At 35.0% G+C, this 20727-nt stretch overlaps 1 protein-coding gene and 1 long non-coding RNA gene across 5 annotated transcripts in view; both read left to right on the top strand.

The window, feature by feature from the left end:
* Positions 1-20727, top strand: part of LOC116338220 (serine/threonine-protein kinase 24) — a 123471-nt gene that overhangs the window by 23465 nt on the left and 79279 nt on the right. The window contains exon 1 of one of the 4 annotated variants that reach the window (XM_031763350.1): positions 13152-13744. The exons of the other annotated variants lie outside the window; for them this stretch is intronic. Coding sequence (XP_031619210.1) covers positions 13520-13744 — 225 coding nt within the window. The 5' untranslated portion in view covers positions 13152-13519. Of the gene's footprint in view, positions 1-13151; positions 13745-20727 lie in introns of those variants that run through there. 4 annotated transcript variants of the gene reach the window in all.
* Positions 14289-18583, top strand: LOC116338223. The gene is made up of 3 exons (XR_004200857.1): positions 14289-17029; positions 17138-17255; positions 17358-18583. It is a non-coding gene; the product is annotated as an uncharacterized LOC116338223 (long non-coding RNA).

The following is a 20727-nucleotide window of genomic DNA, read 5'->3' as shown; positions in this document are numbered from 1 at the left end:
TGAATGACGCACGTGCCTCGACTACACAACCATTTTCGATAAAACAACAACGAATAGAAATAAAAACTGTTGAAAGCATCACCAAACGGGAATCCTTGCTCATTGAAATCGAAACAATCGCATAAATTTCTCGATGCTTTTCCGTCATTTCATTTAATGTTTAGATGCAATTTATAGGTCGTATGCTAGATTTTTTTTATGAAGCTGCTCTTGAGCGGATCTCTTTGTATCGGGGTTTGTATCAGGGGAGCAAGCAAACAATCACATCTTTCAACCGAACAAATAATGAGAATGGCATTTAATTGTATTGAGAACATCTGCGTTATAGGCATACATTTCCACACAAACTTTTTCCACATATAAAGAAAGTTTGAATGGTACACACCGTCATCGTTGTTTCATAACAACAGCCAATGAAGATATATGATTATTGAAAAATTGATCAGGTGAAAAAGTTCCATCGTTGAGAGGGGGCACGATGTACAGAGATGAATACACAATATTCCTGATTTTCATTCATTCGGGCACACACCCTGCGGTGATGAAGGAATTCACACTACTTTATTATTTATGATAACATCTATAGCCATTTTCTTCGATTCATATCCCATTTTTATAGCTTCACATACGGCTTTTGTTGTTTTGCTTGATTTTTCACTGCTGGAGGCTTTGCCATCACCCGCTTTTTGACTCATACTCACTGCCAGTCTGCCACCTTCGTTACATACTCTTGGCTGGTATATTTACTTTTGACGGTGGCTTGTTTCATTTCATCGGATGGCAAATGATGTGGAGGTTGAGGCAAAAATTACAACGGAAAACAATAACGGCAAATCATAGCAACTGGAAGGAAACAAACTCCATAAAAGTAACATTTTTATTTATTATTACTTGAAACTCTATTCTATTACCTTGAACTGAATAGTAATCGCTGTAAAAAGTGGCCATTCGTCTCATTGGATCTGATGGTAATTCGTAGGCGAGCCAACTAATTCTTTGGCATTTTTGGTAGATGGTTGCTGTCACTGCCACTCGAACTTCGAAACTGATGGCAATGCTCTCAATCCTATTGAGGTTTGAGAAAGCTGGTCATTCCCTTTTCAACTTTCATATTTGTTTTGTTGGATTTGGTAAATGTGTGTTTTTGTGTGCATTGAGTGACGAAGCTGAATTTATGTTTTATTACTGTGGATTTTTCACATTGGCGACGCATCCAATTCAATTTTGACAACGACGATAAAATCAGTGAAAGGGATTTTCTGAGTGTGTTGTCAATGCGTTCCATTCGGGACAAATGTGTCTATTCCACTCATGCTCAAATAACAAATGGTTTCTGCTTTGTTCAACCTAAAATATCGCTCGTTTCGAAGTAAAAAAATGTGGAGAAATGTGCTAAAAGACCGCATTCAGACCATTTAGTGTTTGTTCGATGCGTCCAACAACGTCCGTGTCACGCAACACATTTTTCACACACACATATATGCGTATGTGATTCGAAGATTGATGGCATCGTTGTGCATAACATTCAACCGCGACGTGAACTCATTTTTCAATTTTCGTGAATTTCCACAAAACATCACATTTCAATTAATTAATTGGATGTTTTTAACTGAATAAACTTTTGTGCAAACTTGAAAGAGCTTTCAAAACCATCATTCGATTGTTTTGTTTGAACCATTAAAACCATACGATCAAAATGTTTCGATTCATTCAACTTTTTCAGTAGAATATCCTGATCGTAAACTTATTTTAAGGTTTAGTTCCATTTGGGCGGAGATTTTCTATCCGATAACTGTACGATTGTGCAGTCAATTTTCTGCTGAGCAAAATGGGAAAAAAAATCAAAGTTAAATTTGATTTACTGTACAAATAATTTGCTTTTCACTTCATCATATCCGTTGTACATATAAATTGAATACGAAATTCATCCTAATGAAATTTAAATCGATCGCTTTATTCTCCATTCTACACAGAAAAATTCAAATGCAAATTTTCTTACCCGAGACGAAAAATATCTTCTCTTTTTTAAGTTTTTCTTTGTCGAACACAATCAATTCATATTTAGACATCCTTTGTGACAGCGAACAAGTTTACGTGTATCGACCATATATATTTTCTTCGAAACTTATTTGTCAGCTTCTTTATCAACGGCTGTCTTTTTTCTCTCTCGACAACAACAGCATTCAGCTTTGGTTGTGTGTGTCGACTTATGCATTAAGTAGAGGGATGAGTGAGCGAAGAAAGCAGTTTTGTATTGAGGCAAAAAGCATTTTACACTAAGAATGAAGGAAAAGCAGTCGTGAATTTACATAAAAGTTACTTGAGGTCAAATCTCTGTTGTTGTGGTAAATGAAAGGACAAAAAATACACAACTTATACTAAAAGCGAAAATCTCGAAATGCAAATAAGTGACCGAAAGAGGAAGGGGAAAGAGTGAGAAAGGTAGAGAGCAAACGATAAAGAGATGGGACGAAAAATACAGCCTTTGACTGTGGCATCTCGTAGAAATGTTACAATAGCACATTCGTGAATAAAATGAAGATAAAATACTCGGAATAGAACAAGAAAAAAGGAAAAACGATAAAATAGAACGCAAAAACTTTTTCACCAAAAAACTCGGAATTTTGCGATGATGGAGTTTTATACATTTTATCGGGATGGTTTGTTTATGAGCCAAGCGGTGACGGCTGCTACAATGGCGACAGCAGCAAATGTTTTCGAATAAATCACGCCCCAAAATTACACCGGTAGGCAATGTAAATGTGTCTTTAATTGCATTCATTGCATCGCATACGGTTAATATTTATTTCACAATGCAAAATATTTAATGGAATTTGTTTTCTTAGTCGATGTGTTTGCTTGATTTTTCACTTCCGAAAAATTTGCCATTGAGAAATTCACAATGCAAATGAAATATTATTTATGGGAGTTTCCGATGTGTGTTTTCTTCTCTTTTGCCGATAGCGACTGACAGTGGGAAAGTTAAACAGAATTCCAAGCAATGGCAATAAATTTTCTTCTAATCGATTTTCACTGTATACGTTTAGTCTTTATAATTGAACAAAACGACTCAAGATCGGTCTAACTTTATTTAGTTTTTTGACGCTGAAAATGAAGAGAGAAAAAAAGAAACTGCGTAAGTAAAACTTAACTAAAACTTTGGCGTCTGTAAACCTCTTGGGCTTGCATTACAATCAATTCATCCGTAACCAAGTTGGGCTTGCATTAGAGAACTTAAATTGGAATTTCTTTCAACGAGTTTTCTTGTCTCTTTTTTCCTCTATTTTAAACCGTAATCCTTTTCATCTTATTAGTGTGCAAGTTAAGCTTCTTTTTTACATTAACGATCCAATGAAATATGAACTTTTTTCTAGTGCGTTTTCCGTTGTTACTTCCTACAATTTGAACATTTCTCGTTTCTTTTTTCGCTGCCATTTCGACCGGTCCCCAAAAGAAGTTTCTGTCTTTGTAAATGGCGAACGCTTGTTAAAGATTCTGATGTACACATTTATCACTTATAAAGAAATATATTTTTCTCTATTCTACCTAAGCATTGCATTTTATGTCAATAACATTTTCATTTCTCGACATTTCAAACAACAGGTCTATTTTAAGCGGACAACACTTGGAAATGCTTGTCTCTTTAAGGCTCCTTTGGATTTTTTTCAAGTATTTACATTTCTCGGAGCTTTCAGAGGTCGACAGTAAATGATAAACAGTTTTTGTGTCGATACCATTCCAAGCAAAAAAAAAAAAAAAGAAACGTCATTTAAGAAAATACGTTTTCTTGTGCCCTTCAAAAATAAATTCGCGTGGTATTTTTTCGATTGAAAGAAAGCATCTTCCATTTTTCTCTTTTTGGAAAATGCCACTGTTTCCACACGATTTTTTTTCTCGAAACTTTTTTTCGAATCTTATTTCTTTGAAAAAGATAATTCAAAGAGCATTTCTTTATTTACTCAAAGAGTGTAATTTTGTTTTTTTGTATTGTTTGAATTGGTATCCATTTAGAAAAAAACTTCCTCACTTCACGATGAACAACGAACCGCAAAAAATGTACGCTCACCCTTCAAGAGACAAAATTACATGATGAAGAACAGCATTTCACAATTCATTGGGCTCTGTGTTTCACCTCAAGCATCTAAAGCGATGGCAAAGAAAATAAACAAACACGTTTTAATCATCCCCAATGATACGAAATAAAAAGGTGAATGCGACTTTCTATGGCCAAACAAAAAACAACACACACACACAGAGAGAGAGAGAGAAAGAGAGAGAGGGAAATAAATTCAAAAACATTTTTCCATGTATAATTACTTTTCGCGCCCCTAATTCATTAGTCATTTGTTTTCTTGGCACACTCTTGTCTTTCTCATCATCAACAAATAGAATAAACGACCCCTTGTTGTAATTCTAATTACGTAATTTATATATTTTGGCGGCTGCCACATTTCATGTGATTCATTTGTCGTTGTTTTATTTATTATTTAATTGAATCCAGAATTTTGATAAGGAGTGTGATGACATGATACAGAAATCACATGAATAAATAAGCAAAAATGATTTCGCAAAGTAAACAATAATAACACATTTTTCTCTCTTATCTCGATAATAAGGAATTGTGCTGTCACAAAGAAAAATTGTCTCAACTAATGGAAATTGATATTGATTTTCATTTTTATCTCTATAAGTTGCTTGTATGCCGATCATTCATGACTAATGATAATCCATTTCTTATCTATTTCTGCTTCTTCTCTCTTTCCACTTTCTTCTTGGTCGAATTCGATGCGAAAAGCGATTTTCTCGAAATTTTACGAGCATTGCTGTGTATCGTAAATATTTCGATACTTTTGTGCTAATTCTTTTTCTTCAACGTCAAAACTTCAGGCCATGGCTTTGGAAAATGAATTGGCGTAAGGATTGTTTGGCATTTTTATTATTATTTTTATGCTTCGTGCTGCAAAAACAAATAGGATCAGTCACAGAAGAGAGGCTAAGACTTCGCTTTTTTCTGCAAGAGATATTTGGCCATTTGCTGTTATTGTAATTCCAAAGGGATTAATTTCAAGTACAATAATGTTTTTAATACCAACTCAGAATGAGGGGTGGTTTTTGAACTCATGACCTTTTTGCTCGCGATAACCATTTTCTCAAACGAAACGAAAATAGGTGCTCTTATGCAACATGAAGCAACAACCCCTTTGAAAAATGCTTAATTAAGGCCGCATTTTCCTTCGGCATAAAAATCAAAAGTACTACGTTCTTTTTACATGCAAATGCTATTCACATTCCGTGTTCTTCTTCCGATTTCCCATCGTGATATTTAATGATAAATCAAAATTAGGGTTGTCTACTTTTATTGCAGTTTATGCTGTTACCAACGATTTTACAACATCTCTTCATCATTTTTAGGACGAAAAAAAAAAAAACGATCTTATGGCATGTCGTAATTCAATAGGCTTTGAAAGCAATTTATTTCTGTTTCGTACAATTTTATTGAATGAAAAAAAAACCAAAAAATATACAGCCGTTGGCTGACATCGTCAAATATGTTTAAGCGTAAAAATCATTCGTTTTACCATTCTGTTTGATTGCAATCAAATATGTTTAGCTTACAGTAAAAAGCTTTTGAATTTGGGTTAATGAATTAAGCGAATGTACCATCGGCACTTTGTTGCTGGTGATGGATGTAAACAGCCTGGATTCGTTGCTAGCAGATTTGTGTTATGCATCAATATAAATTCCATGAGGAATTTCTACACAAAGTTTGAGTGAGAAACGCCATTAAACTATCAACGAATTTCGTAATCAATTATATAACTATTCATGTCGGCGTACATTTCAATTTTGCCAAAATAAAATACACACATAACACACCTGCCGCAGTTAATTCGGTGCAAAGAGTCGCACTTGGATTGAGACTGGCAAAAATTCATTTTATCGATTTAAATTCGAGTCAGTGTTTCTCCGTTAACAGCTTTTCTCTCGTTCTCAGTGGGATTTAGTCGAATTAAAATCCCATCGATCGGTTTTGTATGATATGATTTTAGTGCATCGATGCACGCGCAATCACACCGTAATCACTTATCCAACCATTCACAAGGAAACTGAAAAATACACGACGACCACCATCTCTAGCGCTGATGATTTTCTCAATTAGATATTGAAGTTACCTTTTGCAAAAATATTCAACTTTCAACTCACGTATACAGACAATGTTATAGAAATTCTTCATATGTTTTCGGCTTGTTTTTTCTACTCTTTTTTTTCAAAAGAAGTTCAAGCGAAATGGTATAAATTCATTTTGACAGTTTAATTAAATCAAAATCGAATTTGTTGTCGCCGACGTGAATACGAAGTGAACCTTGTTTTAAACGCTGATTCGACGGCAGCAGAAATGGTGTTGATGATGATGGGTGTGTTTCTCTGTGAGACTTCTTTTACGCTCGCGAATGAATCAAGCGGCAAATTTCCGAAATGTAGTGGTAACTGAAGTTGACATGACTGATTTTATCACAGATTACTTTCGATCTAGTTCATTCTCTCTCTATCTCTGTCTTTCTTTTCGATTCTCTTCTTTATGAGTACAACTTTATTGTCTGTGGCAGAAGCAACAGAGATGTCAATGTCTTCGTCTAATATATAAATCGTATACAATGTTGTTTCTTATCATATTCATCTTGCGTCCGTTGTTATTTTGCTTCGATAACTCTATCGGCAATGCTTTATGCAATTTAGGACACAGGAAATGCCATTGATGTGACGGCGCCTGAGAAAGTCCTTACTTTATATGCTGTGCAGTTTGCTTCACTAAAAATTCGAAATACATTTCTAATGCAGTTTGATGCTGGGTAAAAATGCTCATAAATAGTAAAATAATATGAAGAAAATTTTCCGCTTAAATGATTTTTACATGGGAAATGAGGACAAACCACTTCACTTGACTGCTACGTTAAAAAAACTCAAGTAATTTTTATCGTTTTCTTGTCGGTTGGTCTTGCAATACTTTTACGAGTGGTTGAAAATTCAAACACGATTGCATGAAATGAATTATTTCGAACGAAGAAAACCATGAAAAATGAAATGAATCATTCTTCGAAGAAAAAAAAAGATAATATTTGAAATGTGATATGTAACAAGCGATTACAACAAATACACGCAAAGCACACTTTGTTGCCTTGTGCAGGGCTCTTAAAAGATTTCAATGTCTTACTTGATTCTCCAAAAAAAAAAAATGTTCTAAAAAAATGGGAATATAATTTACACGAGATGATTTCGTTCTGAGGGTAAAATGTATTTACGTCACGAACCAAAGACGCTCAACGTCGTCGTCGCATACATGATGTCTCGCCATAAATTTTATTCATTTATGTGATACACTCAAGGAAGATAATGTATTATACCACATACTGATGATGATTCGAATGTGCAAAGAAATATTTTGCAAAATGTTAACCGTGGATACAAACGCTTGGCCGCACCACACAAACACAATTGGCTACATGCAAACATTGTTGTCAAAGTTCTACATACAAAATTCGCGTACGAGATTGCTATAAATCACAAACGATTATGTTTTATTAAAATTTGTGTTTGTGTTTATTATGTGTTTGTTCGATACATTCATGTTCACACGAAACATACGAAATGCGAAACGCTTGTCGCGCTCAACAACATCACAGCTCTTTTTTTTATTGATGGTACATGGTATATGTGTATGACATATGTAGCCATATCATGAACACCACCTCTCAGCACACTGATCACGTGAATTGAAAATTAGTTTGAACCCTTACTATGTATGTGTGGTGTGCGCACCAAGCCGAGGAAAATGTGCAGACAAAATGCCTTACAATATTTATGTTGATTGTAAATGCAATTTTCGAGACAAAATCAAGAGAGAGAGAGAGAGAGAGAGAATGAAATGAAGGTAGAAAGAGATAGTGTTTTATAGTGTCAGGTAAGAGTGATGGCATATGTAGTTTGTTAATCACAACATCAAATTTTGTGACACATTACCGAACGACACACTAAATACCGACAGCAATAGCCAAATGTTGTAGATTATGAGTTAATTACCTGGTCTGGACAATGTACAAACAGACCATTTTCAGCTCGTGCATCTTGGGCGATTGTCATAAAAACCAACAACTTTTATCATAGATAAAATGAAAAAGCACTTTTGTTGATGTTCCGTCCGCATTTCTGTGAGCAAAAAAGATGGAATGGATATCTATATATGATGGAAAATCCGGCCTAATCTATGATAAAACGAAAATAATTGGTGCAGTAAAATGTGATGGAAATTTTAAACAAAAAACAATGGCGAAAAGTCTGTACAAAATTGCTGCAAGCTTAATTTTAGTTAGAGAGTTCAAGTTTTATGAAATATCAAAATATGTCTATTTCTCTTTCTGCTATCTTTCTCTGACTTTAAATGAACACTGACCATGGTGTTGGGACATGTCTCAACTTCTTGTCAGCTAAATAATTTCATGCAAATTCCATTCAAAACATTAAATTCAAAGTTAAACGGATAGTTTTTTTTCCTCTCTCAATGTGTTCATGTGCCTGTATCGTCTTTTGTTCGTTACCACATCTTGAACGATGTGTTTTCGAAAAATTTTATGGTCATTTTGGGGCAGAGCAAAGAGAGTGACAATGTGGAAAAAAGGCAATGCGTACATGACATATGTGTATGTTGCTCATTTCACACAATTTCCCCTTCGCAACCGAAATACAATTGTTTTCGCCAAAATATATGAAATAACTGGATGTTTCCAGTTTTCTTAAACTATATCCTACAGCTATATAACATTCGTGCTTACTGCGCACTGTACGAATACATTGCCATGGAATGCCATTGAAATACAACGAACATACAGTGGTTGTCAATGACGCATTGCACGTTTTCCCTTGCCAGTCGAATAGGGTGATTCACAATGGATCTTGTGCTGTTTCGCATACCACTCACATGACTATTCCATCCACACAGAGCGGTGTTTTTATCGTACAAATTTCACATTTTCCAACCAACAAGGAGTAACAAGCATATTTTCCACCACATTTCCCACATTTGAACGCTTTTCCAGCGTACATACATTCCCATCGCACCTCGCATATCATTGACTTATATTCGTGAGTTAACAGCAAAATCAAAATAGTCTATCTGTGTTGCCGGTACTAAACGGTCATTATTTCGCTATCTTTTATTATTATCACTCGTTCTGGAGGAAACAGCAAAAATTGTGTGTAATACTTATGATAATTCGATCGAATCACTTGGTTTATTCGCGAAAAAAAATCGAAGTGTATTTACTTGCCATGTTATTTGTGTTTGTGGCGTTTTTTCGAACATTTTTTGATCCTCTGAAAAATTAACGTATTATTTGAATTTTCAAATCTTAAACGTATTTAAACTAGGTAGAAGATAAACTTTATCTTTTTCGGTTTGTTGCTTGGCAAATAAAAAATTCAATGAATTTTCAACGTCATTGCCACCGAAAAGTTTCCGTTTTCAAAAAAAAAATGTTCATTCCAAAGTAAAAAGTTCTCTCTGTCCACAGTTCGATCGATTACCTCATTAGCCACATCAGCGTTGAACTTGAAAATAAAATGAATAAATTAAACCACATTCAACTACTACTACTTCATGTCAAATGAAACCAATTGGGAATTTAAAAAAACGGATAATTTAATGTGAAATTGTTGTTGTGCGTTAAAAAATTACCATCAAGCACTGTAAAGAGTATAAAAAAGTGCCTTTATGTTGATGCGGGAGCTCATTTTTAAAATTCGGTTAAAGCGATCGGGCGGTCCCCGTATGACTCATTTGAAATGCAATAAAAAACAAATCACGATTCGTACACATTTGCTTCAGTAAAAGCTGTCGCTGAAACAGAAGACTGTTTTGCTTTCCATTATACATTATGAGTCAGCGGCTGCTTTGGCAAAGAGCAATTTCAGTTGGAAAAGCGTAAATCGTTGTAGCTGCTGTTGCCATCGTCGCGTAAAAATCGACAAATTCAAGCGTTCACCATGAGTGTTTCTGTTGCACAATGCAATTATTATGCATTTGTGAGCCTTTAGCGTGAATTCAAACGGAGTAAATCACAAGTTGGCCCGATGTGTGTTCTTGGTAAAAACATAGAAAATTATGCGACTGCAAATCGATAAAACTAAATGAATAATAACACGGAATGTTGGAAATTTGTTGTTTTTGATGTTGTTGTTGTTATTTTTATTTTATTTCTTCTTCAACGAAACCATAACAAACAAATAATACTCTTTTGTCATTTCCACGAATAAAAAAAAACTGAAGTTCAAACGGAATGTGTTTTTTTTTTCCTGTGTTAATATTTGATGCGTAAATTAAAAGAGCTACCCCGTTTGTATTGCGTGTTTGAAGCAATAAATTCACTTTATATTTCTCTCTCTTGCTGCCGCGCTCTCGTTTGCATATTTATTTGTCGAAACGGAAAATCTAGTGCAAGCGAAGCCATAAACTATAAACATTCGCAGAGATTGAGTGAGGGCGAAAAAATAACATGAAAACAAACTCACCAAAGTTAAATTTAATTGTTTTTATTTGGTGTGCCAATTTGGTATGCTAAAAAAACGGTGTTATTTTTTGACAAGGGGAGCCAAGCAGTGATTATGTGGTTTGAAAAGTGAAAAATAAAAAAAAAATCATTTGAACCCGTTTAAATCACATTAAAGGCAGTTAAAGCCCTTTTCTACCCACCCAAAAAAAACCAAAGCACATTAGGCGTTTATTTCTTTCGCTTTATTGTCACAAAAGTACCAATACCACACAGCACCACCGAATTCCAGTGTGGAAGAAAAACACAGCCTATATTTTCGGCGAATATCAGTAGCCTTATCATTTTGTCTCTCTGAGCTAAGGAGCACAAAGTTTTTTGTTGATAATACTTGAGAATGGAAGGGGATGTAAGGAAGCGAACAAGCGAAAACACAATAATCTTTATGCGGTAAAGGTATTAGAGATTTGTATTGGCAATAAAGCAAACAACGGGTTGCCTAGTGCGTTCGTTGCTAACGGACAACAATAATTCCCATCATTTTTATTGTTTAGAAAATTGCTCGAAATCCTTTCCGCACTTATATTTTACTTTCTCTCTTGTCGTGCTTTCGCCTTCGTTGATATAACATATCGATTTTTGTGTGTTTGTGTGAACAATATGAGCTGCTTTTTTGTTTAATATCATGCCATGTTCTCTTATGTGGTCGAAATCATTCCAAGATGATTACCAAGAGTAAATGTTTTTTTTTTTTGTTGTTGCTGAAATGTTGCTAGCAAAATTGTCAGATAATTCATCTTTTTGTTATTCGCTTCCCTTTCATTTGCAACAAAACAAATGTGGCCAATTGTGTAAGCTTGTGTGGCATTGAACGTATTTTATCATTTAATATTCGCCGATGAAAGACAAATTGTGTGCTCGTGACAAATGTGATGATGTATTGTTAACAGCCAACTGCTGATTCAGTACTTTTCATTATGTCTCTCGTGCCATTGAAAATCGAGCGAAAAGGGCTCTTCGTTTGACCAAGATATTGAAATAAAATGCCGAAGATTTTACTTCATTTTTTTTCTCTCTTTCTATTTCACATTCTCGATTTTATAAATCCGCTCACATTCCAACCGAAATGAATGCTTATGACCTCGTATTATTCATTTTGGGGCTACGTTTCACATAGTATACATTTCTGTTGCTGACTATTCTTCTATACCTTTTTATCGTATAAATCACAATGACCAACGACAGAATCCACAGTGTCCAACGAAGCATACATTGTGCATTGATAGAGAAAACCTTCCAACAAGATTAAGTACATTGAAAAAGTTCAAAAGTTCAAAATAATAATAAATCAATATTGGACGAAGGGCTATGGCTCCTGGTTACTCTCTCTCTCTCTCTTACTCTTCCACTGTCGAACGTCTAGTGCATAAATCCCATGGAATATTGTTTCAAGTTGATGCATTTCCATTTGGATTTGCTGCGATGACGAAAAATTGCATTTTTCACTATGGCAAAACTAGAGCACACATTCTGTAACTTTTGTTTTGTTGCTTGATAATTTCTATCGTATCTATCGATGGAAAAACTTTTTAATTGTATTATTATTATAGATACAATAGAATCGAGACTGATGGGCCAATTATTAAACTCGGTTCGCATTAAACAATTATAAATGTATCCGTGTTTATACTATTGATTTTCCATTGATGCCAATATTTACTCATTTAAAATTCATTTATGCCAATTGTGTACAATTTTCAAAACATCACATATTCATATAGAGGGAGAATATATATGTGGAAAATCAATAAATAGAAAATTTTGTTTGATGTTCGATATTTGAATTGCTGAACTTACAAAAAGTCTGAATAATTCAATGATTTTATAATATAATTGCCATGTTATAGTGCCATACATTCGATGAGTTCGATGTTTTGCACAAAAACCGATTTCAATGCAAATTGATACCTCAGCTGAAAATTGTATCGCAATTAATGTTTTATATTGAGCATAAATTGTAATAAAACACTCTTATCTTTTTATGTAACCGTATAACATTGATCATGTTTCTCTTTTTTCTCGCGCTTTATTGTTATTATATGTATTTTATTACTTGCCAGTTAGTAGTTAGTGTGGTTTATAGAGTATTGAAATTTGTGGACAGTTGATAGGCAGGAACATAGACACATATAACATGCTCGTCGAAATCCGTAAATCTGTGTGAATTGAAGTGACGCGAATAGCGAAAAAAGCGAACATATGAAAATTGAATTTTATCACATTTTCAACCAGAGTATTGCACAGCGCTGCTGCCATCCAGAGCATATTAAAATATCTTGCTGAGAATGCGTCGTCCGTCGCATGCGAAGGTACGTAGCAGTTTATACATCACAGCGAACAACAATACATGCATTGTTCTCTATTCAATCGTTTGAATGTTTTGAATCACTTAATCGTGAAGAGAACAATGGATTCATTCTTGTTCGCTGTGATGTATAAACTGCTACGTACGTTCGCATTCGACGGACGACGCATTCTCAGCAAGATATTTTAATATGCTGTGGATGGCAGCAGCGCTGAGCAATACTCTGTTTTCAACTCGTTTCCCATTCTAGAAGCAAAAAATTAACAAATCGATCGGAAAAAAAGACTGCAACTGTTTTTGATGCAGTTGCAGACGATAAAATCAATAAACGTAATTTTAATTAAAATTCAATTTTAAACGATTTTGCTACGAGTAAAAAACCAACGACAAATAAACGATTTCACAGAGCGAATAAATCCGTAAATTATAAATCTAACGAAAGACTACTTTAAAAAGGTTTAATCTACAATTTAAACAAATCGGCCAGCGAACGTGTGGTATCGCTGGCTAGGACTTTGTCGTCATTCTAAAGTTAATCATCGGTCTAACAATATTTCGTCGTTGGCGTGCTGTGCACGGAGCTGAGGAATCGCCATCGCCCGGTGGTTTTGCGATGGTATTCCAAAAGGCTCCGTTCTCATCAAAAAATAGTAACAATGGAAATAATTCAAAAAATGCCAACAATAAAAAAACCACCAACACCACCACCGTGCCGTCCGTTGCACCAACAGACATCTACGATGATAGCGGCGGATTCGAAACATCCATCATAAATAACAATCTTAGAAATGGTAACACCGGGCGACCATTCAACACAACATCCACTTTATCCTCACTGGTAATTATACTTACTTGAATGTTTGCAATTAGCGAAATTGTTTGAGAAAAAAAACAACACACACAAGAAAAACGAATGCGATATTTTCTCTTGTTTAAATTGATTTTGGATTGCATGTTTTTTGTTTGTCTATTCAGCAATTTTTCCTCTTAAAAATAACTGATTTTTTCGAATAGGGTCGGCGTTAATATCATTGTCTCGTGCAGAAATAAAACTATTGATTGGAATTGTGTTGGTGCACACAATAAGGCAAAATACCGAAAAAAAATTTTCAAGTACAAAAAACAGGAAACAAAAATTCGAAACACTTCCTTGTACAAATACACAATATTTTGTGCTACGATGAAAAAGACGAAGTAGAAAAGCTTCGAACTTTTCAAACAATTGCACTTCGGGGACATGTAATGCAAACTTTTTTTTTCAAACCATCTTCCTCGTCCTAACAATTTTCTATCTCACTCCACCTCGTCGAATCATGCACATTTGGATGGCACAAAACGTTTTTTTTTTTTTTTTTCAAGTCCGCTTTAAGTGTTTGTTCGACTACAAGTTGAAGAATGAGAGTTTCAACTGAAACGAAGACGAAAAAAGTCAACTTGACTTCGTTAGCTTAAATCAATCGGGGGAAAAAAGAAATAGTAGCGAAAAATAAGTTTCAAATCAGGGCGTGCTACATCGATTTCAATGAACAAAGAACGCCAAGCGTTTCGATGTGTTGTGAAAGGAAATAAACATATGCCCGGTGAAAATGGACTTCATGGGATTTATTGAAGCGAAGAGTGTGTTTTTTGGCGTAATGAAGACTTCATTCAATAAATAAGATATTATCAAAGAGAACTCTATTTCTTATTCATTCGCACGCTCGGGATGTCACTCTGCACATAACACGCTCATTGACATCTCTTTTTTCGGGAGTTTCAAGTCATCACAAAGTGTTTTAATCTGCTGATTGTGAGTTCAATGTGGACTATACCATGAACCGTACTCCATATTGTCTTTATTTTATGTCACGCAAATTCTGTACACTACGTGCCTTACGGTGGAAAATGGTAAATGCAAACAAAATCAAAGCGCCAATAATCCACAAAAAAATTTCCAGTTGTGTTCAATACACAGTAGCAGTATATTAGTTTCAAATACATGTTCTACTCGTTCAAGAAAGCAAACAAACCGATTGAAAAAAAAAGAGAGAAAGATACTCTTGTGCTCATTTGATACTATGCGATGGGCAAATAGATGTTGCAATGTATACATTTTATATTTTCTGTGCATTCAACTCACAGTGTTATGTCAATGAGCGTGAGAAAGAGAGAAAGAAAAAGCATTGAAAAATCCCAAGTTAAAGCCTGTCACATACTTCGGTGTCGTCTAGCGTCTAGTCGATTCATAAACACAAAATGACGTCGGACAATTTCCAACTCTCAGTTCCATTTACAACGTTTTTCATTTCGATTTCTGTGCTTGCACTGCGAAAGTCCGTTTTTCAAAAATGTTTGTACACGTTTGATTTTCGTCCGTTTTTTTTCGTCGCTTTTTCTTTGCGTTCATTCTATTACGTGTCGTGAATTCCCCAAGCAAACATGAATGTCTCTTTGATTTCACATCATCTCTCGTATCCGATTTACGTGTTTTAAAAACATTTTTTCTCCCTCCCTCTTTCTGTCTCCTTCACTTTCCGTCATTCGTTCAACTTTTTCAAGAGTGAACGTTTTCATATATTTTGTCGATAATGTTAAATGCCGAAACAGCAAAGCAGAAGACAGGTAACGTACTCTAGTTTTACATTTGCACGAACAACGCTCAAGTAGAGAGAAGAAAAAAAAGATTGAGTGTAGCGTTACAGGCGTTTTCTGTGCAAATGAGTTCACACTTATCGAGTGTGTACGAAAGAAACACCACTTTTGGCAATGCTACAATATCTTTCATGTTATTCTTTGTTGTTGTACGCTCGTCCGCTTGAGCATTTCTCATTCTATGTCATCCTCTCCAAACGTTCATATATCTGAGCGATATAAGTTTTCCATTGAAAGTTTTTAGCAAAGAGATGATGTTTTGAAGAGCTTCTGGGGCGGTAAAAAACACAAGCTGCTGATTTTTCAACATGAAGAACTTTTTGAGTGTTTTAGAGCTATCATAGGCGCGCTTCGTGCCACTTTTTTCCTCTGGACAAAGGCACACACACTCGTTCGCTCTGTCTGTTTGTGTTCAGTCATTAAACAATTGTTTCTCACTCGTCCCAAAAGTCCAACATTTCGGATCATATTTGTTATGATGTAAAAGTTTTTGCAAACGATAGCAATAAGTTTTCTGTATCTGTTAAAGTCACTTACAACAGCAACCGACTCTTCCTCTCGGAATTTTTTTTCTTCTTGTTTCGGTGAATGTCGTAAGCAACCAAGTTTTTTTTAAATTAAAATCTCTTTCTATTATTATCAAATTGGATCACGCAAAGCACTGAAATGCACAACGAATGCGAAAAAAATGTATGCCTAAAGTTCATTGCGCTAAAAGAAACAAACGAAGAAAACCAATTATTACGGCAATAATTTCTGTTTTGATTGAAAAAAAGGAAAAACAAATTTTCGACTACAATGAGTTGTTTTAACTTGACATTTGTTGGCTGTGAATGATTAGATTTACGTCAAATGCATTTACTCTTTGGTTGCACAGCGAAAAGGGCCAAATGAAACTACTTTTGTCTTGCCCCTCTGCCTGTATGTTACTCTGAGGCCCCCACTGACTTTATCGTATTTTTTTGTTTTTTCGCTCATTCTTGATTTTTTTTTTGTTTGAATTCGATTTTCTTCTCATGAACAAACGGTGGAGCAAGCGAGTAAGCGATCGTGCGCTTGTTATGCGCACGAACGGAAACCAAGTTCGCTGTTAAAATGAGTGCGAAATACGAAAATACATAAACTAAAAACACAACAACCAAATTCAATCAAAAGTCTCAAGTTTTTTTTCATTTTGTTATAAAAAATTCAACCAATCTGAGTGAGCGAACAAAAAAAAATTGAGTCTTGGTTTCTGGAAATGGTTTTTACTTTATTTATTTTTTGCAAACTAAAGCGTACAGAGACCATGCTCAAAACGAATATATACACGATGGTTTAGTTTGATTCGAGTTAACTTAACAGAAGGTTTTCTGTGTAAACATAAAAACCCATACACAAACGCTTTCTCTTGCCGTCTCTCAGTGGACTTTTGTGTCTGAAACATTTAAATTCTTTTGACATTTATTTGAAAAGTGAGCACATCAATTGAGACTTGATGAATTTCTACCATGTAAGTGACAGCACCAATTGTTAATTGTATTAATGAATGGCATGTTCATTTCATTTTAAAATTAAATTTATATTTTGTGTCATTGCATTTCAATCAATTCAATCACAGTTGATTTGTGTGTGTTGGGTGTTGCTGTTTGGGCGCATATTAAAAGGTGTCAATTGTCGTTGGTTGTCACCAACTGATATCACAAATCATGACGATAATGTCGACACTGGTATATCAGGTGAATATATTTGCATTCACAAATTGTCTCTTTCTTGTACTTTTCATCCAATAAAATATTCGATTTTCTTTGAAAATAATATCCTCTCGTTTGTTTCTAAAGTGATCGATCCATGGCGACCAAAGAGCTCTGAATACCAATTAAATAAAAAATCGATATCGCACGATGATGACCAAAGCGAGACACGAAAACGATCACGAAAGCGGCGGCATAAAAACCAACGAAAGAAAAAACGTCAACTTGACAACCGAATACGAGCTCATAATTTCGATGCATTTGAAGCGGATTATGTGGATTTTGGTGCCCTTATTGGACAGAACGGTGCATTTTCATGGCATGCAAATTACTCACCAGACTGAGATCAATAAAAAAAGAGGCGACAAACGACGACACGGCTTACAACAAACCGTTTCTCATTATAATATATTTACTTTGTGTATTTCCGTTCACCCTCCACCGTTAATTACATGTTCGTTTTCTATTGCAGCACCATTGTGTATTTTGTAACTGCTCGACAATAAAACTTGGTTCATTGGATTGAAACATTACTCAATATGCTGTGTATTGATTATAAACCCCTTTCAACACTCCTTGTGAATGACTGTATCCACTCGATATAGCAACCAAGCGAACCAATTCATTCGAATATTTCTTACCTAATCTCAATATATGCAAAATACGGAATACAAATGGAATCATTCGAAATCGATTTCATAGAGTATATTTGTTCGGGCATTAAATTCACGTTCATTTACATAAAACAGAATTGGATCCTAGTTTCTACGTGTGCGATTGAAGTTTTGACAAAAAAAATTAAAATAGAACAAAAAAAAAGGATCTCGTTCATTGCATCTAAAATCGGTTCACCGATTCGCTTTGAATTTGGCTTAATTTTAGCATATATTTTTGGAATTCAGTAACACTCATTATTTGAACGCCTTTTCAACTTGCCATGAAGTTTGCCACTAGAGTTCTATTTCAGATTCAACATTGTTGAAAGTTAAGGATTTTCTCTCGCTAACTCTCTGAACGGCATAAGTAAAATTCATTGAACAGTTTTCACAACCACTTTGCTCTTTCAACTTTTAGTTAGAAAATAGTTCAGTAAATTATCAATCAATTAGTTTAAGGGATGCGTGCGTGAACGAAAACCGTACCGCACAGTAAATTGAATTTTGCCCATGAAGTTTATTACATGGTTAAGCATATGCATGATTGTATAATAAAAAGTAATAATTTTATTTTAAAACTTGACAAGGCCACACTGTTTGCTTTGAACGTTTGGATGTTATTGCAGCGATGATGACGGTGGTGGCTGTAGAATTTCAAACAGGGCCAATTATTATATATAAAAATAATCTATTTTGCCAATCACACACATTTCCGCATGGAATATCAAAAGCGTACACGTGTCTATTTTTCATCCAAGAGTAGCGAGACCGTATCGGGAATAGTTAATGTGCATGTGGGTTTGTGTTCTCGATGGAAAACCAACCGACGATAGTCAAATTTAGAAATCGATTTCTCATTTGTCCATGAAATATTTAGCTACCCAAGTGTTTACATGCTTGATAATTTGTAAATTGTTTGTACACTTTTGTTCTGGGAATATTTCTTTTATGGATCAAATGATGAGAAAATAGATGAGTCAACAACATCAAATGGATTTTTGATGGTTTAACGCCGATTCAAGTTGAAAACGGTAAACAAAAAAGTGGAATTAAAGTAGTTGTATACAACGCATACACGGAAAAATAGATTGACATCACTTTTCTATTGGAAATGTTTAAAGTTGAAGAAACAAATTACTGCGCATTTCAACTGTAGATATGTGAATGGTACAGAAATACAAATAGAAAAGAAGAGAACGCGGAAAAAATGTCGACGTCAATTCGTTTTTGGCAAGTGGTGCGCGATATATCGTCCCGAAACGGGAAAAAGTTTTTTGGTATATAATGTAGAGCGAAGATGGTGGTAAAGTGTGCCGTTTCCACCATTATTCTTTGCATTAGTAAAGCACTTGAACGAGCAAACTTTTGAATCTATAAAACAGCTTCATTCGCAAAGAAAAACTATGTGCATGATGGGAGCAATTTTAAATTTCTCTACACACAGGCACGTTTACATATATTTCTACGGTTCATGTTACTGCTATCGTTGTGTATTAACATGTACCGCGTCCACTTTTATATCTTTGGATGAGAAAAAAAGTTTCGGTCGACTAGAGAGATAGAATAAGCGAGAATGTGACATAAGCATAACTAGCGTCTACAAATCATGTGAATTTTTAATGTGCTTAACATGTTGCACGTTAGCAACATGTGCAGAAGATCCCCACAACGGCAGCGGATTTTTCTTTCTTTCTCTTTATGTCTCTCTCACACACACTCACTCTTTATCAATTTTTATTTTCAATAGCAGCGTCGAGTGGTTTGTAAATGACGGTAAGAACGAGAATGTGAGAGAGAGCACTGTAAAACGCATTAAAGCAATTCACCAAATAAATGTTGATACCCACAAAAGAAAAAAAATGCGACACAATATAAATTGAAAGCTAAGCACGAAACAAGCTTTCCACAGCTTTACCCGCAAACAAAATGTAAATTTCCTGTTTGCCGTGTTTAGTAATTTACTGGAATGAATAAAGTTTTGTCGCGTACAGACCTGAATAAGATGCACACAAAAAAAGACAACAAAAGGCACAAAAATCACTCTCTTGTTCACAGGCACGTCGTATTCTTAGTATCTCTGGATAGCACTTTCCAGCATCCATTTAATATTGAGAGGGTTGATTAATGTAACGGCATTAATTACGTGGAAACATTATAATTCAATGTTTCAGAAAACATGCCACATGATAATGACAGACAGACAGACAGAGAGAGAGAGAGAGAGAGAGAGAGAGAGAGAGTAAGGTAAATTCATTACAATAATATTATTGGTTCGATATAGTATTTTATCAGCAACTGGTGAATGATTAATTCCAAATGTGACATTTTCCAAGGCTTGAATTGATGACGGACGTTTTTTTACTGTCGATTAAAAATCAAGAGGATGAAATTTTCATGTGATGCGTTGGCATAGGTCTGATCCTAATCTCAATGCTTTTTCAATGTACGAGATAGATTAAAATTTATTTTCAATAAAACGTCCTACATTAAATGGTATCCTTGAAGAGCTTTTTTGCTGTTGTTTTGGAATGCGATGAGAGAGCGCTCTACTTTACAGAGAAGGAAAAAACGTGTAGCTATTTTAAAACTTTAAAAGGATAAAATCAATCGAGTGGCACATGTTGCCATGGACTTGCATTTCGAAAGCCACTCCGTTCTAGGTTCTGGTCGGATCGGCTCTTGATTATAACAAAATTATGTCACATTGACTGAACGGTACCCACATCAAACTCTTAAAGTCCCGCACTATCTCTCTCTCTCTCTCTCTCTCTCTCTCTCTCTCTCTCTCTCTCTCTCTCTCT

The sequence above is a fragment of the Contarinia nasturtii genome, unplaced genomic scaffold, assembly GCF_009176525.2.
Source record: "Contarinia nasturtii isolate CC-2019 unplaced genomic scaffold, AAFC_CNas_1.1 Cnas_scaffold_350, whole genome shotgun sequence".
Taxonomy (NCBI): Eukaryota; Metazoa; Arthropoda; class Insecta; order Diptera; family Cecidomyiidae; genus Contarinia; species Contarinia nasturtii.
The sequence above is the reverse complement of the archived record's forward strand: the minus strand, read 5'-3'. Positions and strand labels throughout refer to the sequence as shown.